The 27,508-nt window shown below is 38.4% G+C and overlaps 1 protein-coding gene across 8 annotated transcripts in view; it reads left to right on the top strand.

Moving 5' to 3' along the window:
• The window catches only part of IMMT (inner membrane mitochondrial protein), a 41,733-nt gene that overhangs the window by 12,789 nt on the left and 1,436 nt on the right, over positions 1-27,508 (top strand). The window contains exons 2-14 of one of the 8 annotated variants that reach the window (XM_005900358.3): positions 1,865-1,938; positions 2,661-2,850; positions 7,551-7,662; positions 10,197-10,298; positions 10,661-10,756; positions 13,189-13,325; positions 17,412-17,515; positions 18,741-18,876; positions 19,420-19,549; positions 20,965-20,979; positions 22,300-22,523; positions 25,165-25,296; positions 26,539-26,668. In XM_005900358.3, coding sequence (XP_005900420.2) covers positions 1,865-1,938; positions 2,661-2,850; positions 7,551-7,662; positions 10,197-10,298; positions 10,661-10,756; positions 13,189-13,325; positions 17,412-17,515; positions 18,741-18,876; positions 19,420-19,549; positions 20,965-20,979; positions 22,300-22,523; positions 25,165-25,296; positions 26,539-26,668 — 1,582 coding nt within the window. Of the gene's footprint in view, positions 1-1,864; positions 1,939-2,660; positions 2,851-7,550; positions 7,663-10,160; positions 10,299-10,660; positions 10,765-13,188; positions 13,326-17,411; positions 17,516-18,740; positions 18,877-19,419; positions 19,550-20,964; positions 20,980-22,299; positions 22,524-25,164; positions 25,297-26,538; positions 26,669-27,508 lie in introns of those variants that run through there. The other 7 variants (XM_005900356.3, XM_005900357.3, XM_070379436.1 and 4 more) reach the window with 7 other exon arrangements.

Raw genomic sequence — 27,508 nt, 5'->3', positions numbered from 1 at the left:
TTGTTTTTGTTTTTTTGTTTTTTGGTATAGAGGTATGAAACGTATTGCTACTATTTTTTGGTCATAAAAGGTAATTTTTTTTTCACGTTTAATCTCTTCTTAAATCAGGGTGCATATTACAGTTGTTATAGTTGTTTAATTGAAAGCTCAGCTATCAAAACAACAAAAGCAAGAAAATCCAGAAAAATTCTGAGGAAAAAAAAAAGTACTAGAAGAGAGGACTTGCTCTACCAGGTTAAAACCTAATTGTAAGATGCAGTGTTTAAAACATTGTGGTATTTGTCTATGAATAGAAGTGTGTGAATAGGGTGGAACAGTGGAACAAATTAGGAAATCTAAATGCACCAAGAAATTGAGTATATTTTAAGGTGGCATTTCAAATTGTTGAAAGAAATGGATTATTCAGTTTGTGATTTAGACATTTAGGAAAAAATAGTTTATCCATACCATATACTTTACACTGGATTCAAAGATTTAAACGTAAAAAAAATTAAACCATCAGAGTAAAATCATGCAAGGATTATTTTATAATCAGAGTGTGCTAAGTGAAATACATCAGAGACAAGTACTATATGATATCACTTACATGAACAGCAGGACACTTGTGTACAAGTTTTTAAAAATTGCAGCATTACTCTTAGAAGCCCTGTGTGAACCTTCTCAATTGCATCCTCCTTTTCTCTCCAGAAAAAAGCTACAGCTTCCCTTGTGGCTCAGTCGGTAAAGAATCTGCCTGCAGTGCAGGATGCCCAGGTTCGATCCCTGGATTGGGACGATCCCCTGGAGAAGGAAATGGCAACCCACTCCAGTATCCTTGCCTGGAAAATCTCATGGACAGATTAGCCTGGTGGGCTGCAGTCTGTGGGGTCACAAAGAGTCAGGCACGACTGAGCGACTAACACTTACTTGCTTACAATAAAAAGAAGCAGACTCACAGATAAAGAGAGCAAACTAGTGGGTTAAGTGGAGAGGAGAACCAGGAGAAGTAAGATAAGGGTAGGGGACTAAGAGGTATAAACTTCTGTGTGTAAAATAATAAGCTACAAGGGTATATTGTACAACACGGGGAATATAGCCAATAGTTTACAATAACTATGAATGAAATAACCTTTAAAATTTGTGAACACTGTTTTGTAAAGCAGAAACATAATATTGTACATCACCTATGTTGTTGCTGTTATTTAGTCACTAAGCTGTGTCTGATTCTTTTGCTACCCCATGGACTGTAGCCCATCAGTCTCCTCTGTCCATGGGATTTCCCAGGCAAGAATACTGGAGAAGGTTGCCATTTCCTTCTCCCAGGAACTGAACCTATGTCTCCTGTATTGATTGACGGATTCTTTACCACTGAACCACCAGGGAAGCCCACATCAACTATATTTCAATTAAAAAAAAAAAAGTGGTCTGGAGAATTCCCTGGTGGTCCAGAGGTTAGGACTCCATGCTTCTACTGCCAGGAGCCCAGATTCAGTCCTTGGTCAGGAAACTAAGATCTCACAAGCTGCATGGTGCAGGCAGTTGGGGGAGGAGAGGTTTCATAGTCCCTTTTTTTTTAAATCTTAAAAGTAATTTTATATGAGTCTTGGGGTGTAGGATGTGTCACTGTTTTTAAGGATCTGTAAATATGTTTCATGGTAAGTTGGTTTATGAAAGTAAAATAAAATTTTAAGAAAGACATTTGTATTTGTAGTAAAAGGATTTACTTCCCTACCCTAAAAGCCTTCTGCTAAGTCGCTTCAGTCATGTCTAACTCTGTGCAACCCCATAGACGGCAGCCTACCAGGCTCCCCCGTCCCTGGGATTCTCCAGGCAAGAACTAGGTTCCTGTAACTATTGGTTGTAATGTTTGCTTCTTCCCCCCTAGAACTGTCTTTGTGGGAAGTTTGTCCTCCGTCCATTGCGACCATGCCGCAGATACTCCACTTCAGGCAGTTCTCGGTACGTAGCATATCTCCCTGTAAACAGACTTTTAACTGTGTGCTGAAGTGTGTGTGTGTGTGTGTGTGTGTGTGTATTCATTCCTTGAATATGGGAATATCTACTTAAAATCTTGTTTTTTAAAGGGTAGAAACACTGGAGTTTTCTCATAATAACTTTGGAGCATATGTATCTGTAGGTGAAAATTTGTTATGGTGCTCCTTTTGGCTCTTTGGTGCTTGGATGTCATTCAAGGTAGACATCCTCCGCCCCCTGTGCTGGCTTCCATTATATGGCAAATAGATTTATAACTAGAACTCAGCACATTGAAACTTAAAAAGTATTTGTTAGTTCTTAATATTTATTTTATTATATTTACAGAAATGCTTAATTAAGGGAGAGGAGCTTTGAAAATTAGTGATACTTGTTTTTGGGGTTCAAAGGAAGCCTCATGAGTGTGAACATGCTAAGTTTTAAGTATGAAAGAGCCGATTGCTTCATTCTTCCTATCCTAGATATTAATGTATTAAGGAAAAATTATTCATAAAGAAATGTTATTTTTTATTTTGGACATGTTAAAAAACAAACCAGGGAAAGGTGATGTGCAGCGTGTGGAGATAAATTGGGCTGCTGTGATCTGAGTCAGTGGTAGAGAAGTGGAGCTTAAAGGTGTTTGAGACTTAAGGTTTAGGAGAGTTAAAAAAAAACAAAATAAACCTGTGTTTCCTATTTCTTTCACTTAGGTTGTCTGCTAGCAAAATTGCTGGAGCTGGCATTTTGTTTGTTGGTGGCGGTATTGGTGGCACCATCCTGTATGCCAAATGGGATTCCCATTTCCGGAAGAATGTAGAGAAAACCATACCTTACTCAGATAAACTCTTTGAGATGGTCCTTGGTTCCCCACCTTACACTGTTCCATTGCCAAAGAAACCGGTAAGAGTTTTAAATCGTTTCAGTTTATCCTGTGGAATACTTTGAAAAGCAGGTTGCTTGCTTTCATCTTGAAAATATTTTGCCAGCATTGTTTGTCATTTTTCTTTAACTTGAACTAATGTTTCCTAAAGGATTTTTATCCCTTTGGAGTCCCATAAATGCTCTCATTTAGTCCACATCACATAGAAAATAATTATGTGGCCCACAGGTTAAATGGAAGGGCAGCTTGGGCAGAAGTAACCCTGGCTGCCCTGCAGACCCAAGGGGTTCTGTGTCAGCCTCCAGCACTGCAGCTCTCAGACTCTGACTTAGAACGCTAAAAGCATAAACGAAGAATGGCCATGACACCAGGATCCCCATGTTATAGTTAGTCATGGCTCCTTTTAGATCACAAAGCAGTCACAGAATTTTCAGCTACATACTGATTCAGTGATGGGAATATCTTCCAGTATTCCTGGAACTTTGTGCATTTTCTTCAGTTTCATCTTTCTTTTCTCCATGAGGCTTACAAATTTTTTTTTTTTAACATTGTACATATTCCTTCTTTCAAACAGATGCTTGAAAAAAAGATTGATGAAAGAGAACATGAATTTTGCTGATTTGGTATTGGGTATTTCCATAGTCTATGAGGTTGAACGTGGCTGACCAGTTCTTTGTAAGAAACTGGTTAGAGATCTTTTCTCCAGTATGTATCAATGTCTTGAGACGAGACCTGTGACAGAGTTACTATATGGAAAAGCAGGTGTCCTTTGACTTTTCCTGCCCCTTCCCCAAATGATACAAAATGTTCTACATGGTTTATTCATCCATGTGAACTTTAAAGTGTTTATGCTGGCTCAGGAAGATAGAGTTGCAGCTTCAGTAGAAGCAGAATCCTATGGCTAAAGTCCTGGGTCTGTTCTGAGCTATGTGACCTGGGAGAAATAGCTGGAAGCATCCAGGAGCATAGAGTCAGGCTACACAGTTCAGAGTAGTGTTCTTTTCTCCCTGGACATGACTTCCAGGTGTCATTCTCAATAGCCTTGACCTTTTCTTGCTCCACTTTTGCTGCCCTGCTGTTAAAGGTCAGAAATAGGGTAAGAATGGTGGCAAGACAAATAAATATTAGAGTTTAGGGAGGGGGGTTCAGGATGGGGAACACGTGTACACTCGTGGTGGATTCATGTTGATGTATGGCAAAACCAATACAATATTGTAAAGTAATTAGAGTTTAAACAAGAGAGGATAGCAAGTAAAATATGGGCAACTGTGAAGGTGAATCCAAGAATTCTAACCTAGCTACCTGATAGCTTGGTACAATCATTAATATTAAAAAAAGCAAATTAAGAAGAGTGCAAGGGCTTCTCTGATGCCTCAGTGGTAAAGAATCCGCCTGCCAATGCAGGAGACACAGGTTCGATCCCTGATCTAGGAAGATCTCACATGCTGTGGAGCTACTCAGCCCATGTGCCACGACTGTTGAGCCTGTGCGGTAGAGCCCAGGAGCCACAACTGTTGAGCCCACGTGCCGCAATAAGAGAAACTGCCACAATGAGAAGCCCGCACACTGCAACAAAGAGTAGCCCCTGCTCACCGCAGTTAGAGAAAAGCCCGTGCAGCGATGAAGACCCAGTACAACTAAAAATAAATAAAGTTATTAAAAAATAAGAATTTTAAAAAGACTGAAAATTTCGAGGTTGTGTAATGCAGACATGCAGAGCTGACAAGTGGAAGTGCCCAGCAGGTCAACAGTGCTGTCCCTCCTTACACACAGCATTTCTTTCCCACCTCCAGGCTCTGCCCCACCAGTCACTCTTAACATCATCTAGGCCATCCTTTTATTAGTTTTAGAGAATCTTCTAGAATAAGTGTTGTGGTGTTTTCATGATATTTTCATTGTATCACTTAATCAGGGACTTTGATTCCTGTTGTTTTAAAGACAGAATGTAAAAACAAGTAAGGCTTTGAGATTGTCTCATGGTATCTCATGGTATGAATAAGAAAAGTGAAGCCAAGAGTGGTTAAATGTTAGCTTAGGAGCTGGCTGTTGGTTCCTTTATTTCTGTGGTTTGTGGTTTTTGCTGGTTCTTCGGTTGACATTCGGTACCCTTGGCAGTGTGGTTCTTACTACACTCTGCCTTTAGCTCTGTATGGTCCTGCGCATAAATCCTTGCTCTCGTACTTGTTTACCGTATGGCTATGCCTATACTTTTCATTCGTTTATTTACTCAAATGTCAGTCAAGTGATTATTATGTACCAGGCATTGTTCCAAGGTCCTTGGTAAAGCAGAAGACTAAACAGAGATCCTTTCTATTTGTATACCTCTTCCCATGGTTGTCTTCTACCCAGAATGACTTCCTTTCTTTTGTCTTCTATTGTTTTCTTCAAGACTGGCATTCTTCACTACACAGACCAAAGTCAGTTTTCTCTCACCTCTGAATTCCAGTAGCAGTTAGTGTTTTTATTTTTATTTTGTCCCATTTATTCAGTACTCTCAGTTGTTGTGCATTGTTACAAACGTGTTGATTTTAGAAACTATATACTTCATTTGATGGTAACCCTTTTAGTGTCAACATGGTTATTTATGCATAGACAGTAAATACTGAGAGAAGATGATCCTAAAATGTTGTTTCACATGGTCAGTTTATTGTCTCATTATAGATACAAATACTGTATCTGAATTATTTTTTTTTCTTTTTTCTTTTAATTAGAGAATAATTGCTTTACCATGTTGTGTTGGTTTCTGCTGTACAATAACGTGAATCAGCCTTAAGTATACATATATTCCCCTCCTCCTGAACCTCCCTCCCACCCCTCCACCCCCATCCCACACCTCTAGGTCTTCACAGAGCTCTAGGTTGAGCTCCCTGTGTTATATACAACTTCCCACTAGCTCTATGTTTTACATATGGTAATGTATATGTTTTAATGTTGCTCTCTAAATTTATTCCACCCCCTCCTTCCCCTGCTAAAATCTTTTTGATGAGCGTAGACGATAACTTCCCTAAATGGTGATAAATGTTATATACCTGAATAGAATGTAGTACTATAAAAATGTCATTTTTCTTAAATATATGTGTTTCTGTCAAATCTCTTAAATATGTATGTATTTGAGAGAAGTAATATTTTTATGATATGTATGTGTGTATACATAAATACACACACAGATCTAATAAAATTTCTAATTGATTTTTCCAGAGGGTGAGGAATTAGACAAGATTTAAAGTTCACATGGAAGAATAAGGAATGTACAAGACTGGTCAAGGACATTTTGAAAGTGTTGGATTAGGGAGTCAGATGACACTTGCCTTTCCAGATACTGACTTTGTTATAATTCTACTGTTATAAACAAGAAGATTTTGACACAGAAATAGAAATTAGAGAAATAGAACAACTGAGTCTACAAATAGATCATATTTGTACACAAACACATACATGTTCATTGTGAGAATGTGAGTTGCTAGAACCTTATGTCAAAGTGATAATATCTTAAAAATATACGAGTCCTCTGACCCAGTGTTTCTTGTGGCAAACTGTCCTACAGACATCATACTCTAGTGCTTTTCAGTTGTCTGTGGACAAGAATGCTTAACAAAGAACAGGAAACAGTTTGAATGTCCATGAATAGTGGAATAATAGACCCAGATTATGGAATTTGAAATTCCACTAGGATATACAATTAAATTGGGATATTATTCAACTAAAAAGAATTTCTTAACCTGGAAGCAAATGAGTTGTTGTTAAATGAAAAAAATATATTAATGTGTTGTTAAATGAAAAAAGCAAGTTATATAATTACCTATTTTAGATTGTTTAAAGAAATGAAAAACTGCATATGTGTATATACCTGAGCGCATGGGTGGAAGGATAGATTTCAGGGCATTAGCAGTGGCTTCCTGAGAAGCCTGGAAGGAGCAATGAAGAGGCTAAATAAAACAATGCTTTATCTTGATACTATTTTGCTTGTTATAATGAGCATGCATTTCATGAGATAAAAGTAATAAAATTTTAATAGAAAGTGGGTATATTTCTGATTTCTGGTAGTGACAAAATTCAGAACCATTTCTATTATGGTTGAGTAGTCATCTTAGGATATCCGAGTCCCAATGCCAAGTTCTTGCAAAAGGGAGACCGCATAGATGGTAAATGAAAATATTTCTGTTACTCAGTAGTTTTCTCTGGCATATCATTTGACAGTCCTGTTCATGAATGGTGCCTTAAACTTAAAGCATGTGGTTATTAAGAAAGAGGAAAGCAGGCATTAGAATTGCATCATATATCTTGGAAGTGCAGGTGCGTGAATCTTGGAGATTAAAGAAAGGAAAAATGAATTTTTATTTTTACTGAGAGCTTTTTAAAAAATGTTTGTTTCTAACTGAATGTATTTAGAAGACACCATAATTGGATTTAGAAAGTGAATGGAAATAGCCTTCTTAGTGTTGTACACATAAAAGTAATGGTTATTTAAAAGGAAGGTCATATACCAAGTACATTAGTTACCTTAGGAGAAGTTTTTGTTACTATTAAAATATGGACTACTTTTGGACTGCATTTTCCTAGTATGATGGGTTCTCTTACTGTGGTTAATAAAATACATTGTTGTGAATTATTGATAACTCCCAAGCTTTTTACTACTTTTTAAATAATACAAGTTACTGTATGCTGCCTTTTTAAAAAACACTATTTATGTCTGAAACGTTAAATGTTTTTCATTTCCAAGATTCAGTCTGGTCCACTGAAAATCTCTAGTGTATCAGAGGTAATGAAAGAATCTAAACAGCCTGCCTCACAACCTCAAAAACAAAAGGGAGATACTTCAGCTTCAACAACAGGTACCTATATTTAGAATCCTTCTTTTAAAATTGTGGGTAAATGAATTGTTTAATGTATTTGTACCCATGGTCAAAGGTGAGGGGGTCTGTCCCCATGAAGGAGTCTTCCCTCACCCTGGGAAGGAATATTCTCATGTGTCTTCTTGGCCCTCATTTAGGTGTTGAGTGGGATATGGAATGGGGCTTTTGTTTTTGAACAGCTACTGAGTACTAGTAAGAACAAGAATTGGTCTTGCTTGAAACACAGTTACTTTTTTTCCTTTTCTCTGACTCCTAGTTTTTCCCTCTCTTTAGATTTTAAGATTTGCTCTCTTTCCCCACTTCTTTTTTCTACTTGTTCACCAATTCATTCTCCTCTCTCCTGTCTTAGTGATCGAAGTATCTTAATCTAGGTTTTGATATGCAGGTATTTTTTGTCTTCATGATTTGTAAGTAATCCCACACCAATTTACAGCGTTTACCTCATCCTCACCTGTTCAGCATACATTTGAATGTATTGTTTCTCTGTACTCACTTCTGCCTTGATGAAATCACCTTCCATTCAGTATATACTGAGTTTCTATTGTGTGCCAAGTGGTGGGTGTCTTCTAGGCACTGAGGTTATAGCCATGAACAAAATAGTAAAAACAAGCATACAAATGCTGTGCATATTTCTTAGTGGGATGAGGGGAGGGAAATTGTACACGATGCACAAGTAATTTATGTATAAGTGAAAGTGAAGTCGCTCAGTCGTGTCCGACTTTTTGCGACCTGTGAACTGTAGCCCACCAAGCTCCTCTGTCCATGGGATTCTCCAAGCAAGAATACTGGAGTGGGTTGCCATTTCCTTCTCCAAATTTATGTATGCTGCTAAGTCGCTTCAGTTGTGTCCGACTCTGTGTGACCCCATAGACGGCAGCCCACCAGGCTCCCCCGTCCTTGGAATTCTCCAGGCAAGAACACTGGAGTGGGTTGCCATTTCCTTCTCCAGTGCTTGCAAGTGAAAAGTGAAAGTGAAGTCATTCAGTCGTGTCCGACTCTTAGCGACCCCATGGACTGCAGCCCACCAGGCTCCTCCATCCATGGGATTTTCCAGGCAAGAGTACTGGAGTGGGGTGCCATTGCCTTCTCCAAATTTATGTATAGGATGGCATAAAATGGTAAATGTGGGAGGGAATATTGCAGTTTTAAATGGAGTGGGCAGGAAAAGTTTCCTCTGGAAGGTGTCTTTTGAGCAAAGACCAGAAAGAGGTGAGGGAGTCAGTCATGTAAAAGACTGGTGGAGAAGAGCATCCAGGTAGAAGGATTAGCTAGGGCAAAGACTTGGCATGTTCAAGCAAGGAGTAAATGAAACTGGGCTGAAGTAAGTGGAGAACAGCAAATGAGGTCAGAAAGGAAACAGAATGCCAGCATGTCAGTTCTTGGTGACCATCGTAAGAGTTTTGCTTTCTAGTCTGAGTAAGATGGGAAGCTGTTGGGAGGGTTATAGGTCAGGGGATTGATATCTTTTACTTTAATAAGATTACTGGCACTGGCTATTGTGGGCTTCCCTAGTGGCTCAGATGGTAAAGAATCCACTTGCAATGCAGGAGACCTGGGTTTGATCTTGGGCTCAGGAAGATACCTTGGAGGAGGGAATGGCTACCCACTGCAATATTCTTGCCTGGAAAATCCCATGGACAGAGGAACTTGGCAGGCTATAGTTCATAGGGTCACAAAGAGTTGGGCATGACCAAGCAACTAGGCACATATGCAGGCTGGCTATTGTGGAGAATAGATAAAGCAAACAAGGACAGAGCAAGGAGACCAGTTAGTGGGCTTTGTGGTAATCCAACTATAACTCTTAAATGGGACCTTCAGTTTATTTGAGAAATTTTTTTCTCCATTTTTTTGTTCCCTGCATCTATCTTTTGCATCAACACTTTTATTTATAATTTATAGGCTCTTGATTTTTAAACCTTCCTTTCTTTAAAAATATGTCTATGACATAAGTTTTTTGACTGAGTTCTCTAACTCACCATCTAAACTGTGAACTTTTTCCTCTGTGTTTAAAATTGCCATCCTGTTTCCATTCACACCTCTTCATTCATCTCTACCATTTTTCAAAGCAATTAAAAAATGGTTTTTGGTTACCTTTTTTTTGCTTACTTTCTTCATTACAGGCTCCTTTTACCCCCTTTGTTATTATTTTCACATGTTATGTAATCTTATGTCCCCTTCTCATGTTAAGTATTAGTACCATTTAGTACTATTACTAGAAGCCTTGCCTGAGAATAATGGTTAGAATACATATGGATGCTGACCAGACTCCTTTCTGTTGTGCTTTCCCAACCATTGTTCATTGTTTATGGATTTATGCAGTGGACAGAGCCCCTGACTAATTTGTGTGTTTGAGTAGTGGCATCACATGCATTTGTGTCTTTAAGGAGTCAGATGTGAAGTGGCAGTAGTAGTAGTAGATTCCTGTTGTTCTCTGTTAACCCAGGAAACTATATACCATGTGTAACATATATTTATAGCACCCACAGAGGCAGCTCAAATTATCTCTGCAGCAGGTGACACACTGTCGGTCCCAGCCCCTGTGGTTCAGCATGAGGAACTTATAAAAACCGATCACCCTGAAACTGGTGAAGGAAAACCCAAGCCTGCAACTTCAGGTAGTTAAATTATCTGTATATGTGGTTTTATAAATGATGTGTTCATCAGAACTATGTACTGTCTAGGCTATTGCTAGATACTCTTAAGTGCACATTTATACTGGCTTTAGGTCTACAGCCTTGCTTAGCTAATTTTTGGTATTTTAGAGAATAAGTCTTTGAAAACAAGGAGCTTTAGAGCTGACCCTTTATTTCTTCATGTTGGAATCATTCAGTCATGATGTGGTTTTATAATCTTTATCACAAAAATGCCCTCAAGTTGATATAGCTGGCAAATACAAATGATGGTGTTTTTATGTCCCCATTAGCTGTTGAAATTCTGTGCTGAAATTTGATTTCCTCTTATTTACTTTTGCTGCAAGAGGAAGCATCCTCAACTTCTGTAAGGGAGCGGCCACCTGAAGAAGTTGCAGCACGACTTGCCCAACAAGAGAAGCAAGAGCAAGTTAAGATTGAGTGTATGTAACCAGATGCTTTCTAAGTACTTGGGTCGTGTCTCTCAGTTGCTTTCTTCTTCAACCTTTGCACAAGTTTCTCATCTGTCAGCTGTTAGTGGTTTCTTTAGTGGCATTGCTCTTATTCACCAGCTTTATTTCATCATTTGTGTTCTTTCCATCTAAACTTTTACCCAGGTGACAAGGGGTTATTCTTAGTGTAAAATTGGTGTAAATTCCAAGTGATGCATGTACTTTCTTCATTTGTTTTTAGTATGGTTAGTGCTGAAGACTCTATATACTTTGCAGAACAGGAATAATTAATGTTTTGGCACCTTGCCTAAGAGTCTTCTAATTGTTACACTTATGCATTTATTTGTGCAGGTTGGAAATGGGTCCTTCTCTAGTTTGTTACCTGGCCTCTGGACTCAGTCTCATCGTCCTCTTATATGACATTGTTGAGGGATGGAATGTTTCACACATTTCTGGTTTCCACCCAACTGAGGCTTATCCCTTTTTTAGGTTTCAGTTTTATATTAGGTTTTTTGATGGTTTAAAGAAAAAAGATACTAGTTATCTAAAAATGTATTTTCCTGCCTTAAGGCACATGGAACAAAATTTATTGTATAATGTTGCAGTATACTGATGTCCCTGGAGGTAGTGTGCATGTGGTTTTTTGCTGGACTGAGAGTTGTTAGTTTTAAACTGTTATGACAGCTGTTTGTAGGTGGTTTTTTTGTTTTTTTGTCTTCTCTCCATTTATTTCTGTTTGTTTTTCTGCCTTTAATGGTTCTTGGTTTCCTTCAATTTGCTGGTTCTGTCTTATTCCTAGGAAGCAAGTTTGTTAGAATTGTGTAAAGAGTAGATGGGCCAGTATAAGCACATTTGGTTGGGCTTGTTTTGTGTCCAATTATGTAGTCTATCCTAGAGAATGTTCCATGCATGCTTGAGAAGAATGTGTATTCTGATTTTTTGGATGTAATGTCCTATAGATATCAATTAAGTGTGTTTTATTGTATAATTTTAATGAGTATAATATCCTCTTTTTCTATTGATCCTTTTATCATTAGATAGTGTTCATCTTTGTCCTTTATGGCCTTTGTTTTAAAGTTTGTTTCATCTGATATGAATATTGCTACTGTTGCTTTCTTGTTTCCATTCACATGAAATGAAAATATCTTTTTCCATCCCCATCCCTTCACTTTCAATCTGTGTGTATCTTTCACCCTGAAGTGGGTCTTCTATAGGCAGCATATTGTAGATTCTTGTTTTATTATCCAAGCTATAACTCTTTTTTTTTTTTTTTTGGCTATGCTGGGTTTTTTTTTTTTTTTTTTTTAATTTAATTTTAATTGAAGGATAATTGCTTTAAAATAATGCATTGGTTTCTACCAAACATCAGTATAAATCAGCCATAGGTTTGCCCATGTCCCCTCCCACTTGAACATCCCTCCTACCTCCCTCCTCATCCCACCCCTCTAGGTGCTGGGCCTTTGCTGCTGCATGTGGGCTGTTCTCTAGTTGTGGAGAGCAGACTTCTCATTGTACTGGCACTCTATGTTTTTGTTAGGATTAGTCAGTCTGTTGACACTTAAGATAATTACTGATGTATATGTATTTATCTCCATTTTAAACCTTATTTTCCAGTTGATGTACTGTTTCTTTCTTCCTGTGTTCACTTTTGTGATTTGATGGTTTTCATTTGTATTATGCATGAATTCCTTTCTTTTTGGTGTTTGTGAATCTGTGGCGTGTTTTTTTTATTTTTGGTTACCCAGGTTTTCAAGTATGTTAGCCCATTATTATATGTACTTGTGTTAGGCTGATAGTGATATAAGCTCAAACACATTCTAAAAGATCTGTTTTCTTATTCCCCTCCCCCACATTTATTCATTTTGACATCCTGTTTTATATCTTCATGTTTATCCTTTGCTCTTCCTTGTAGTTATAATTGCTTTCACAGAATTTTCTGGACTATTTCCTAAACTATGTACTAACTTATTTAAGTGACCGTCAGTCCTTTCATACATTTGTCTTTCCTGTTGTGATTTTCCCTTGTGTATAGAAAATCCCAGACAGGTTTTATTTTGGAAAAATTCAGATATACATAAAGGTAAAAATAGTATAATAACCCCCATAGATTGATCATCTGGATTAAATAAAAATTTTTTTAAATTTATTTATTTGACTACACCGGGTCTTAGTTGCAGCATGTGGGATCTAGTTCCCTGACCAGGGATCGAACCTGTGCCCCCTCCATTGGACTACCAGGGAAGTCCCTGGATTCAATAATTTTATCATACTTTTAAGTGTAACTTTGATTCTCTAAAACTGTATTTTGTTTGTTCATTTTGGGGGGAAATGTGACACAAGACTCAACAGGTAAAGAGGGAAAGATTAAAGTAATCAGTGGGGAAGGATCTGGTTTTTAACTTTTTTTTTTTTTTAAACTTCAGCATTAGCTAAGAGTTTAGAAGATGCCCTGAGCCAGACTGCCCGCATCACTCAGCAGGCTATTGTGGCTCAGAATGCTGCGGTGCAGGCTGTCACTGCCCACGCGAACATACTGAAAGCAGCCATGGATGATTCTGAGGTGGGCCAACGAATGTTATATGTGATTTCTTCCTCCTAATTTGGACTCTCTCACTAAGTGAAAGCAAACTAGAATGATTGTCTTTTTAGAAAAACAAAGCAAAATGAAAGAAAAAAGAAAACTTGAAATGTTCTTTTTAATGAATTATATATAGTGCTTTATCTCACAACCATGATGTGGTATTAAGATTAGTTCAGATTTGCTCTCATGTTTTAATACTGCTTGAATGTATTTGTTGTTTTTTTTTTTTTTTTTTTGCTTTAAAATTGCCAACCATTTTTTAAAATATACTTTTTTATGAGATACTTTGAGATGGATACACAGTTGTCAGAAATAATACAGAGATCCCAGGGTTCCCAAAACACTAGCTACTTTAAATGCTTATGCTGATTATTTACATTATACACTTCAAAGAATAAAGTAATTACACTAATTAAAATGTAATACTGAGACTTAGTAAATTTCCTTTACATTCAGTTATTCAATGTATAAAAATGCATCTTGACATCAAGTCATTTAAAGAATAAAATAAAGTAGAGAACCTAATAAGTCTCAGGGATCAGGATTCTGCATCATCATTAAAGTTATTTTGCCATAATGACTGAGGTTTTTAAAAAGTTAAATACACTTTCATTGCTTTAGGCATATGCACATACATCACAAAGCAGTTAAATTATACTTTTGATGCAAACAGCCAAGAAACTACAACCTTGGAAAAATGAAAAGAAGATTCTGTTTATTTAAAGTCCAAGAAGAAAGCTTAAATCTTAAAGTTCATTCTAAGAAACCACACAGGGAATATTTAATATACTGATTATGCACATGTGAGAAAGCTCGAAGTTGCATGATATCAGGAAATTGAGTTTGAACCCAAGTGAGTTCTCTCAGAAGGACAGTGATTAGAAACTTTAAAATGTCCATGGTACTACTTTGGTGGAAGGCTATACATAAGAGGGTATTTCCTCTCCCCACTGAACATATAACATGTGGTGCATGTGGCTTGAACAGTACAAAATCTGTTATAATTAAGACTTTACAACTAAAGGATACCTTATAGTAGAAGTTAACCAGATTAGGTATAGTTAGCTGGTGTTAACAAAATAATCCAGAAAAATGTATGAGCACAAGTTTTGGAATGTTAAAAATTGATCCCAGCTCTTTTTCTTCTAGTAAAAAGCTGTAGTTGCATGTAGGCTCACTCTATAATATATACTGAGTTACTTTCTAAAAGGCAGTGCCTGTAAACATTTGGACCAGAGGATCGTAGGGGAATCTGGTGTCTGTTTTATAGGACAGCTTATCTTTGGATCTCTACAAGTAGAGGGAAATACATTTTGGCCCCCAGATATGTCGTTGAGACTTACATGATTCATGAGTCTATTTGGGTTAGTTATGAAGAGTTATCCTAATATAATATCAAGGTCTTGTAACAGCATACAGTAAGGTCTTGTACAATTTTTTGCACATGAAAAGATACTGACATGGCCCAAACCAGCATCCTTTCTTGTTTTTTTTTAGTAATTGAAAAAATTTATTTATTTTTGGCTGTGCTAGGTCTTCATTGCTGTGCAGGCTTTTCTCTAGTTGTGGCAAGCAGGGACTGCACTCTAGTTGTGGTGTGTGGGCTTCTGTTTGCAGTGGCTTCTCTTGTAGAGCCCGGGCTCTAGGGCTGTAGGCTTCAGTACTTACAGCACAGGGGCTCAGTAGTGGGTAGCTCCTGGGGTCTGGAGCACAGGGTCAGTGGATGTGGCCCATGGGCTTAGTTGTTCTGAGGCATGATATTCCCAGACCGGGGATCGAACCTGTGTCCCTGAATTGGCAGGTGGATTCTTAACTGCTGGACCACCAGGGAAACCCCAGCATGCTTTCTTGTTATATTTTATTTTGCAAGATGGCTAGAGTGGTAGTTTACCTAAACCTCAACTTGATTATTTGCACCATGAAACAACTTTGTTTTGTTACTTTACAACAATCTACATAATTATAAAACATAAAAAGTTCAAAAGTGAGATACAAAGGTAAAAAAGAAAGTACCAAGTATTTCTTCTAAAAGCAATTCTTAACCTAGGGTCAAATCTGTGGATAGAATTCAGGGGCTCATTAAACTTGGATGGAAAATATCTTTATTTTCACTAGCCTCAGAAGCTTTTCCTTCATTTATGAATATTGACAACAAAAGCAGTAGTGTTAGTAGTATTCATAACTTTATTACTGAGAGAGCACAAGTATTTTCCTATCACATTATGGGTACTTACAGACTGTTGAAATATCATTTATGCTCATCACTACTTCTAGATTAGGGTATTTATTAGTCCTGCCACTGAATCTTGGTTTGTGTGTTGCAGACTTAAAAAATACATATTTTTTGATCAAATTTCAGTGTAATTGGGCTCCTTTGTAATCTCGTAGTTTCATTTTAAGCATTTAAAAATGTTATTCAGAGAGGCTTCCTCAGATTGCCACAGTGGTCCAGTGGCCAGGTTAATCCTGCCTTAAGGAACTTGGTTGTTTAAACTTTCTGTTGATAATGAATGTACCTTTAAAATCAAGATCACACTTGATGTCAAGGGGAACATAAGGTTGAGAATTGCTTGTGAATGATCCAAAGCAGAGGCATTACTGAGTCCTCTTCCCCTTCAAGTAGCAGGCCTAGGGCTGCAGAGGCAAAACCACTTGTGTTTCTGACAGGGGAAGATACAGGATGGTCATCCAAGGCCCAGGACACCTAACTCAGAGGGCACTCATGTTTTTTGGGTGTGCAGCAGCCCTTGCTGTGACTCTCTTTGGTGACTTGTCAACTATAATTATTGAATTACTTTAGTCATTTTTTTCCTTGACGATAAATATTTTATTTTCTGGTAATTTAATATGTTCCTGTTTTTCACAAAGGTCCTGGTATAGTGTATAGTCACCCGTCAGTATGTACAGGGCGTTGGGTCCAGTATCAGCCAGGGATACCACAATTCAGGGATGCTCGTCTCATAATTGGCCCTTCTGCATCTGAGGATTGAGCCAGCTGTGGATTGTGTAGTGCTCTGCTAAAAAAAGATCTTCATATAAGTGGTCCCATGCAATTTAGACCTGTGTTGTTAAAGGGTCAGCTGTACTTTGAAGATAAGCCCTAAGGTGGTTTTGTCATATCTAAACATAATATACTACTTTAACCTATATCTACTTGGCAAAGGAAAGGGAGAAAGAAAGTCATTTAAAATAGTTAATAACTAATTTTAAAAGTAGTTCTAAAGAGTTCAAACAGTTGCAAATAGCATCCTGCTCATTGTTTATATGATACAGAGTGAGGGGGAGGATGGAAGCTGGACTCATCTGTGCCACACCTTCAGTTGCAAGGGTTCTCACACACTCTTGTGTGAGCATCTTGCTGCACAGAGTGTGATTATTCTGCTAGAGGTGGTTTTTATTTTTGGTATGATATAAGCCGTAAATATGAGCCAGCTCTGCTCAGCTGAAGAAGGTGGCAGTTAGTTCCAATGCTGGAGCAAAAAATGTTGAACCTGCCAAAGGAATTCCCAAGGGAGACATTTATATAAAGTCCACATTGTGTAAAACCAGCTCAAGGTGGAGTGGGGTTCTTGACAAGACTTGATTTTCTCCTTAAAGATTATGGATAGAGTCATTCTTGTGGGTAATGTTTTGGGGAAGTAGAGACCCCACAAGTGTGTAAACTTTCTATTATACTTACTAATATTTCAGTAGACCTCCAAGTAAGAAAATTTTAAGTACTGGTGCTTCGTTGAAGAAAGATTTAATCTGCAGACAGTTCATGACAAGTTGTTGTTCTTATTCATCTTTTCTGCTTCATATCTCCTTTTGAGAATCTAGCAAAAATATTCTCTCTCTTTAGAGCATACTTGTGCACTGGAACACACGCTTACAGTTTTGGGGGGCTGGTTGATGGGAGATGATTCATGGACTTCTTTGAACCTTTCATGAACATTAGATTAAGAGTTCCTGTTTGGGAGAAATGTTAGGTATACTTTTTTAACCTTTGACTTTCTGTATTTAGTCATGTTATTGTGACAGTACTAGTAGTTATTCATGTGTTCGTAACTAAAGCTTTTTGTTTAGATTGCAGGTGACAAGAAGTCAGCTCAGTGGCGCACAGTGGAGGGCGCGTTGAAGGAACGCAGAAAGGCAGTAGATGAGGCTGCTGATGCCCTTCTCAAAGCCAAGTAATTACTCATGGACTTTGACAAGTAATTAGGGCCTCCTGGTGGCTTTCTTTTGGCTCTGTTTTCTTTGTACTGTCTACATAGAAAGAGGAGAAACCCTTCCCTTCTCCACCTGTACTATATTTTGGTATTAGGAACATGAAAATTTAAAAGGAAGAGAGAGAATAAAATACATAATCTGGCCAAAATAAATTTGGCAGAAACTTAGATAAACAATTTTGTATTTTCTTTGCATATTACTTAGGTGATATGTCTATAGTTGACAGAGATTCTGCCATTATTTCAAGGTTTTTCTGGGATGGCTTGAGCAGTTTTATCAGAATTTAAGGAGTGTGTCACACTCTCTTTGCCTTAACTACCAAAGTAGTTAGCATATAATAGGTCTAGTTTTATGTTACCTTGACCTTGATTCCTGAAAGTTGGCTAAAACTAGAATCAAGCAAGCAAACCAAATATAAGTTCAATCTCTGTCAATAGGAACCTAATATTTGAAAATGGGTTCTTATCAACATTATGGAACTGTTATTTGTCATTCAGAATTTTGTTGTCTTAACATAATATTTATAATTGGTAGAGAAAGGGAAGCTTTCTGATAAAGCCAGCATGTCTTTTAGGAGATTGACAGCATGATGTTCATCACATCAGTAGACCATGAGTCAGGGCTCTGAGTTCTGTGTTTGTGGGTTGTAGATTATAGTCCATCCAGCCTGAATCGAGAGGGCTCCTGAAGACCCAGCTCTATGCTCAGTGAGCTCTTCAGTTTGCTCCCTTGCCTTTATCTTCCTCAAGCTGTCATTGGCAAGGGAGTCAACCTAATCCTTGCAAAAGCTACCATTTATTGAGTGCTCTCAATAGCACAGTAGCAGGTACTGTGCAAGACACTGCTATTGAATTACTTCTAATCCCTATGCCAGAGTGAGCAACAAAGGAGAGGCTGGTCTGGGAGCTAAATCCAGGTCTGCTGGGTTCTGAAGCCTATGTCTTTTCCTGTACACCATGCTACTCATCTGGTCCACTCTTTAAATCTAACTTGAGGTGGTAAAAAACCGAGGTGTTTTCAATTGGTGAGGAAAACTTCTCTGCCTCAATATTGAGTGTGAAAAAGCATTGAGTAGTTGTTTCAAATTAAATGTTTCATAGACTTAATTGTAACTTGTATTGATTTCAATTTTTTTAATAAAGTTGGCAAGGATTAATACTAAACCTTTGTTTTATTGGTTTCCAGAGAAGAGTTAGAGAAGATGAAAAGTGTAATTGAAAATGCAAAGAAAGAAGAGGTTGCTGGGGCCAAATCTCATATAACCGCTGCAGAGGGGAAGCTTCACAACATGATCATTGATCTGGATAATGTGGTCCAAAAGGTGTGTTTTTCAGGTCTTTTATAAGTGTTTTTTATTTTTTAATGTAGTTCTTTTGTCAAGGGGTTTTTAAGAATTCAGGAAAATATTAAGGTTCCTGTCATCTTTCTCCCTTCCCCTGGAAAAGAATATTAGTTGTTACTAATTTTAGAAACTTGCTTTGGACATGAAGTGAATTGTTCAGTATTCTTGATACATTTTATAATAGGTAAGTGTTTGCTCATGGTCATTACCGCTTATGGAAATTTCCATTTTGTAGCATCTCTTTTGTCTGCACTTCTGATCTGTGTGGTTAGTTTTTCCATGACCCAGAGAAAGAGGGACAGTGGAGTAAGGAGATGGGAAAGGGCTTATCCATGGCATTTGAACAGAATTAGATGGAAACAAAGACAACACTTATATTCCTTTCTCTGACCTTTAGATTTCTTTCTATGTGTTACTTATATATTCACAACCAAATGTAAATAAATACATGAATATGACATTTTTTGGAGTGTTTATGGTATTTTTTGTTCATTTTAACCACATACCCTTGTATTTGTTCAGGTTCAGGCAGCTCAATCTGAGGCTAAGGTCGTGTCTCAGTATCATGAACTCGTGGTCCAAGCCCGGGAAGACTTTAAACGAGAGCTGGACAGTATTACTCCAGAAGTCTTGCCGGGGTGGAAGGGGATGAGTAAGTGCAACTGAAGTGTTGGTATTTTACTTTTTCAGTTTTTTTTTTTTTAAAAAACAACTGATCATCAGATCTAAACTTATCGGCTCCATTCTCTAGTCTAAACCCCTCTGGCATGCATATTTCATCTCATGTGCAGTATAGTGTTTTCAGCATTTTATTTCAGCCATACCTGTGACAGGTGACACACCCTGTTTAGCAATGGTGAACACAAATTCCAGCCAGTGTAATTTGGAATCTTAGTGAGTGAAGTGACATTTTAACCTTGACTCTATTTGCCTATTATATATAAAATTATTGAAAACCTTTGGCACTTTAAAAATATTCATAATGAATTACTTAAGGCATACCTTGTAACTGCTCTGTGACAGCCTTGATTGAGAACTCACCTGGGACATTAGGTGAAAAGGGAAGTTCAGGCTGTGTGGCCTTCAGCTTGCAAATTGCTCAGATTGCAGGGAATTTGGTGGCTAAACAATTACACATTGTAACTGCAGGGAGTAGTCACATCTGCATGAAGCGCTGTGTGAATAAAATCACAGAGATCTGGAGTCTCAACAAAATCAAAATAGAACTTCCTAAATGCCAATGTCTTTTAGAAACTGAATATCAGGTAGCATTTGAAGAACTAGTGATACAGGCCTCTCTGGGGTGAAGGTGTTGAAGTTGCATCACAGAACCAAGGCTGGTCTGAGTAGCTCAGGTAATAATGCCAGTGCAGGGATTTTAACGGCATCAGGGCCAACCAGAACGATTTAATGGCAAGAAGTAGAATCAAGGCTGTCAAAAAATACCAGATATGAAGTTAGTTTTTTTTTCATGTGGTTGATTCACCTAAGAGGGAGATAGCAGTTTCTCGTCAAAGCAGAAAATAAAATCAGGATTTGTATGAAAGGATTAAGTGGAGAAATATACAGAGTTCAGTCTGGTAATAGGTTGAGACAGAACTATTTATCTTGTCCATCTTTGCCCGTTCTTCCTGCAGCACTGGGTCAGCTCCCTGTTTCTTTGGTTGAGAACCAGATTAAGTGGTTGACTTAATGGACTGTGACTTCCTGAAATAACCTGCAAGCTAATGTGAAGTGGGGGAATAAACGAGAATTGTAGTTCTGTGTAAAAATTTAGTTGTTGCTTCATGAAAAGAGATGAGTCCCCAGAAACCAAAACTACTTTCAGTGTCATTCACTCTCTGATTTTCTGAAATGTTAGAATTTACCTTGATTTATACTGTTTTATGATCCTTTAAAACTTTTTTAGGAAATACACTTATCATTTTGCTTTTCAGTACTAAAATGTGCTTTTTCTACTACTGGCTTCTGGTTCCTTCTTGTTGTCTTTTGGATATTTCTGTACAATGATTAATAACTGATACATGTACTTTCTTTTTCTCAAACCGTTGTTCTTTTCCTTTGTAGGTATTTCTGACCTAGGTGAGTAGTTACATGCATTTTATGTTTAAAGACTTGTGTTTTAAGTCTTAAAAAGGCTCAAGTCTTTATTTTGCCTGTGATTCTCATACTAAACTATCAAAATTAATATAAAATAGAATTATGTTGCTTGCCATAAATCTAATTTGGATATTTTTGTCATCCATATGTTCTCAGGAACAAAAACGTTTTTACCATGTGATCGGAAACCTGTAGATGTGATATATGTGAAGATATATATTTTTAAGTTTTTATTTTATAAAATTTCAAACATTAAAAAGGAAGAAGAAAATTGTAATGAACTCCTGTGGACCCGTCTCCCAACTTTAGCAATTACCAACACCTGGCTGGTTTTGTCTCATTTATTCCCCCAGCTTATGTTGAAGCAAATCCCAAATATCATATTCTTTCACTTGTAAAAACTTTCTGTATATTTTACTGTTATCACCAAACCATTGTCACACTCAACAATAATTCTTTGTGTTATCAAAGTTGCTTCAGAGTTCAAATAGCCCACTTTCTAGAATGAGTTTTTTTTAGTTCTTTTTGATCAAATCAATATCTAAAGGAGCTACACATATTGAATTTGGTCTATAAATCTCTTATTCTTTTTTTGCTTCTTGATTTACTTAATTGTGGAATTGCGTCATTTGTCATATAGGATTTCCCATAGTCTTTATTTTGCTGTTACAGCTGTAATTGTTAACCTGTGGTAATATCTCAGAACACTTGTGGAGTGTGAGATTGGGAAAGAAAAAAAAGAGAGTCAGAATCTGAATATAATTATTTTGAAAAGCTCTAAAAATGGTTCTGATGGACAGCTCTGGCTGCAGATTACTGTCGTGGATTATATTACCTGTGTAAGAAAAAGTACAAAGTTCTGATTAGGGAAAAGTCTGAGAGAATTTGAATTTGAGTCAAGTTTTAGCAGAAAAGAATCTTTATTTGGATTCCTGTTATGCTTGAAAGAAAATGATTGTGTATGTAAGCTTGTCCTGAGAGGCAAAATTACATTGAGTTATAAAGCCAGTTTATAATTAGTTTAGATTGGAAGTACTACTAATTTGGGTTACTGGAAAAAAAAAAGTGGTTCTATACTTGAAGGCCTCCCTGAACAGTTTTGCTTGAAATTGGAAATATCCAGTTGTTGGACATGAGCTGTGCATTTCTGATTACACTGCAACCTCTGTATCTCTTGTGAAATGTCAGCTCCTCTTATCTTTTCTTTCTAGCTGTGAAAATTAAATTGCAGTCAGTTGAGGCAAGTTACTTGGATGTATGATTTGGGTGGTATCATTGACATTTTCATGTGGTTTGGTTTAGCTGACAAGCTGTCTGCCGATGACCTGAATGCCCTGATTGCTCATGCGCATCGCCGCATTGACCAGCTGAACAGAGCACTGGCCGAACAGAAAGCCACAGAGAAGCAGCACATTGCCTTAGCCTTGGAGAAACAGAAGCTGGAGGAAAAGCGGGCGTTTGACTCTGCAGTAGCAAAAGCATTAGAGCATCACAGAAGTGAGATACAGGCTGAACAGGACAGAAAGGTAAAGAAATGAGTAAAGTTAACCAATATTTATGTGAATCTAGCTTGATTGTCTACCTCTCGAAAATAATAGCAGCAGTCACTGACTTCAGAATACTAGCTGTCAATTAGGCCAGCCCATCTTTGAATGGAGCATCTGCCCTTGTTCTTGTCAGAACTTCTAGGAAAGGATGAGTCTAACAGCGAGCCTTTATGTTGAGCAGATGCAGAAGTGCCAGAAAGTAATGAGCTGCTAGCATCCCGGATTATCTAGCTTGTCTTTTCCCAGTGGAGCCTTTCAGCCCCTTAAGCAGTGTTGAAAGAGTCTCTGTTGTTTAGTCACTCAGTTGTGTCCGGCTCTTGGGACCCCAGGAACTATAGCCTGCCAGGCTCCTCTGTCCATGGGCTTTCCTAGGCAAGAATACTGGAGTGGGTTGCCTTTTCCTTCTCCAGGCGATCTCCCCAATCCAGAGATTGAACCATGTCTCGTGCATTGGCAGGCAGGTTCTTTACCACTGAGCTACCTGGGAAGCCCAGAAGTCCCTGTTGGATTCTGAGAATATTTTTCTCTGAGTGTTTCTGAGTGGTTGGTAGTTAAGCATGGATGAAATAGCTGTGGTCTTCTGCCTGTGCACATTGTGTATTAAAGAGGTGTCTACTGACTGATTAGGAACCTCGCTACTCATTCTACCTTCGGGTATTCTCTGACCACTTACTCCTAAAAGTGCTTTCTTCCTTAGACGGCCAGATACCACACTCTGCCGGCCCTTCCCCCACCTTGCTGACACTCTTTGGCCTCTGTTGCTCAGCCTTTCAAATATCAGCGTGCATTTACATTGTCCTGAAACCTTTTATCCATCTTGCTGCCTCCAGGTGCTCTTAGCTAGTCCTGTGGCCAATGTCACTGACATTTATTTTGCAGGCTCTGACCTCTGCTGTGGTTTCTTGGGCTGACTTGATGACTCCCAGCTGGATTTTCAGTAGTCATTTCATGTTCAAAACAAATTTCTTGATTCTGTGCAACCTGTTTTCCAGCCCCTCAGCTTGTTTTTCTCTAAACAAATCTCCATGCACTCAGTTAATCAAGCTAGAAATCGTGCTCAGTTAGTTGTTCCTCCATCAACTTTCACATTCAGGCCATTGAGAGTCTACCAAGCTCTGCATCAAGAGTAAATCCCCAAACTCTCCACTAATTTCTCTTTCAGTTACCACCACCTTAGTCTACATTGTCTTCTTGACAGGTGGTTCCCGTTTGCATACCTATCTTTCTTTGTTTACACAGGCAGATGGTCTTTATTTATAAAATATATTCTCATCAGACACTGTGCTGCTGCAAATTCTCCACTGACTGCCCACTGCATTTAATATAAAATCCAAATTCATAACTTATACCTGGAAAGCCCTTGATCTCATTCCTGTTTGCTGTGAGCCAGGCTTCCCTTACTTGTTTTATTTCGCAGGTTCCCTGAGTTTTTTTATTGATGTTGTTTTGGTGCCTTGACTACATCTTTTTGAAGGCAGAAGGAGAAGAGGGTAGTAGAGGATGAGATGGTTGGATGGCATCACCAACTCAATGAACATGAGTTTGAGCAAACTCCGGGAGTTGGTAATGAACAGGGAGGCCTGGTGTGCTGCAGTCCATGGGGTTGCAAAGAGTTGGACACGACTGAGTGACTGACCAACAACAGCCCATTCCTGTTCCCTTCCCTCTAAAGTAGAGCCTCTGTATTACTTTTTCATCTATTGCCCTATTTATTTTCTTAACAAGTATCACAGTCTGAGATGTCACTCATTCCTCTCTTGAAATATATACCTTGGCAATAGTGCGAGAAGTTTGTCTACCTTGAGCACCATTTCATTCACGCTTATAGTGGGCAGTACCTGGCACAGGACTGGTACTTCATAAATATTTATCGATTGACTGAATGGATTCATTTATTAACTGTATTGTTTCTGAGAAAAGTTATGAATTCCAGGTAATTAGTGTTAAGTAATTTGTAGCATGATCCATGTCTATTATTAAGCCAGACTTGATAGACTTTCCAATTTTGCCTTGATTTGGCCTGTGTGAATCTAAATTCATATGAAAATCAGCAGTTTCAGAGCAGCTTTCTTTGTTGAGAGAGATTGTGTTCAATAACTGCCAGATATTTGTTAATTTTCTTAACACTTCTGCATGGTAGGCATTATTATTCACAGAGGAGAAAATGGAGACAGAAGATGAATAATTTTGCTGAGGGCACACACATAGTTGCAGTGAAGCTGTGTTTGATCTCAAATCTTTATAGTTGTTTTTTCTATGAGCTTAGATTTCTTAATTCCCAGGGGAGTTTGTGATTCAGGAAATGACAGTGTTTGTTTCGGAGACAGCCTGGTGATATGGAAGAAACCCAAGTTTGAGGGAGGGATCAAAGAAGCCCCTGTTTGAATCTGATTTTGCTATAGCCATATGACATAGCTGTGTGACCTTATATGAGTCGCTTTTTCACACTTAGCTTTCTGATTCATATTAGCATTCGAAGTATAGAGTGTGTTCACATTCACGGCCAATCATAGGGGTTCCAGACCAAGAAGTTGCCATCATCGTGGTTTCTGGTCTTTCTCATTTGCTTAAGCATTTGTGCAGATTTGAGAACTCCTCATTACTGTGCTTGGCTTCACAGGTAGAGGAAGTCAGAGACGCCATGGAGAATGAAATGAGAACCCAGCTTCGCCGGCAGGCTGCTGCCCACACTGATCACTTACGAGACGTCCTTAGGGTCCAAGAGCAGGAACTGAAGTATGAGTTTGAGCAGGTGAGGACCTGTTGTAAAGCATTGTCTCCTCTTCAACCTTCTTTTCCCATTTATGTTATAAATAGTCTCTGCTTTCATCTAATGTCTCCACGTCCTTTCATATGAGGTGTGGAAGCATGGAGCAAAGTTTCTAATGGTACCCATCGTGGAGTGCAGGGGAAGGGGGAGCTTTTTTGTCATGTAAATATTCATTGATTTCGCTGCGTTGGGTCTTAGTTGAAGCATGTGGGATCTTTGTGAGGCTCACAGACTCTAGTTGTGGTGCGCAGAATCAGTAGTTGCGGCGAGCAGATTTAGTTGCTCCTCAGCATGTGGGATCTTAATTCCCTGACCAGGGATCAAACCCTAGTGCCCAGCATTGCAAGGCAGATTCTTAACCACTGGACCACCAGGGAAGTCCTGGTTGGGGGTGGGTGGGTGAAGTGGTGGGCTTTTGTATATTTGCAAATCTGCTCCTTCTTACATTAAGGTGTACCTGTGTGTTACTGATCAGATAAGTGTTTTATATCTATGTTCTAGTCATTTGGAGACTTCAGAGCTTTAAGGAGTGTTGGTACAGGGATTTCAGGTATGCAGGTAGTGATACTTGAGACATGTATTTCCTGCTTTATCTCCACAAACTCTGTGGATTACGTAGTAGTTCTCAGATTTTTATATCTGAGGAAACATCCGAGAGAGGTGAAGTTTGGAAATACAGCAAATCATGAGGATACCTTTCATAATGAGTTTCTACTCAGGCCGTTTATAATACATTAACTTATTATCTTGTCTCACAAGAAGGGAATGAGGTTTTCTAATTAAGGAAAGCTTCTGGAAAATTGAAATTTATGCTGATAGGAAAAGGTATATTACTTCAAATTCTATTTGTTGTGTATTTTTCTGAGAAAAAAATGAACTCAAAGAAGAAGATACTGAATCGAATGTAAATATGGGTGGCTATATAGTTACCTTATTTTCTAAAGTTGTCATTTTCTCATTTTAATAGACTTCTTCCTTCTGGTCTTCCTCCTCTTAATATTAGGTTCCACCAGTAAATTTGTAGAAGATTAAAATTAAACATCAGATATAAATTTTAAGAAATTTTTGAAACTTGACACACAATGTAGGAGTTTCATGACACCTGTTTTGAGATAAAGGCCGTCTTTGCTTTTGAACATAGCAGTTGTTGGAAGACTTAGTGACCCAATAAGTGACATACATGGAGGTAGCATCACTTTTTTTGTCAACTATTTATACTTTCAGGACCTGTCTGAGAAACTTGCTGAACAAGAATTACAGTTTCGTCGGCTCAGCCAGGAGCAGGTTGACAACTTTACTCTGGATATAAACACTGCCTATGCCAGACTGAGAGGAATCGAGCAGGCTGTTCAGAGTAAGCACGTGGAACCTCTTACAGCTGACTTCATTCAGCCCTACTTCTTAGAGTAAATTCTCGTTATGAGGATAATGGTGTACCTGCATTGACATTAGGGAATGAAGATGCCAAAATCACTCTAATAAGTTGTATTCATTTCTTAGAAAATTAGCATCAGATTTGGTTAAGTTTGGATTACAGTGCTGTGAGAGGGAACTTAAAGTGTTGGTCACTGGGTCATGTCCAGTTCTTTGTGACCCCATGGCCTGTAGCCTACCAGACTCATCTGTTCACGGACTCTCTGGCAAGAATACTAGAGTGGGTTGCCATGCCCTCCTCCAGGGGATCTTCCTGACCCAGGGATTGAACTCAGGATTCCCACATTGCAGGCAAATTCTTTACCATCTGAGCCATCAGGGAAGCCTCAAACTTAAGGAATCTAAAACTTAAACCTAAAATACCTTGCAGTTATACTCATTATGTGACCAGCATGAGGTCACCATTTACATGGCATTTTACCCTATACACTTTGGTTGTGTCCCACACACCAAGTGGAGAAAAGGTCAGTGTTGTGGCATGCTCACCCTCAAGGCTCTGCTGACCCATGTCCAGCCTTGCTGTCACAGGGTTAGCTGGGGGTGATTTGCTGTTCCACGCACCAGATGGACAGTAGTTATACTGAGGCCTCCATGGGCCGCACTGAGAGGGAAATGTCCTGACAGTGAAGGTGTTATTAATGAAATGGGTTTCTTTGGGGTGTGATGGAACCTTTTTTTTGTCAGTTTAGTAGAACAAACTGAGTACTCATAAAATTTCAGGATCCAGTAGCCTTCCATTCCTTTGCAGGAAGTTTCTGAT

Source organism: Bos mutus, chromosome 11 (assembly GCF_027580195.1).
Source record: "Bos mutus isolate GX-2022 chromosome 11, NWIPB_WYAK_1.1, whole genome shotgun sequence".
In the NCBI taxonomy this organism is placed as follows: Eukaryota; Metazoa; Chordata; class Mammalia; order Artiodactyla; family Bovidae; genus Bos; species Bos mutus.
The sequence above is the reverse complement of the archived record's forward strand: the minus strand, read 5'-3'. Positions and strand labels throughout refer to the sequence as shown.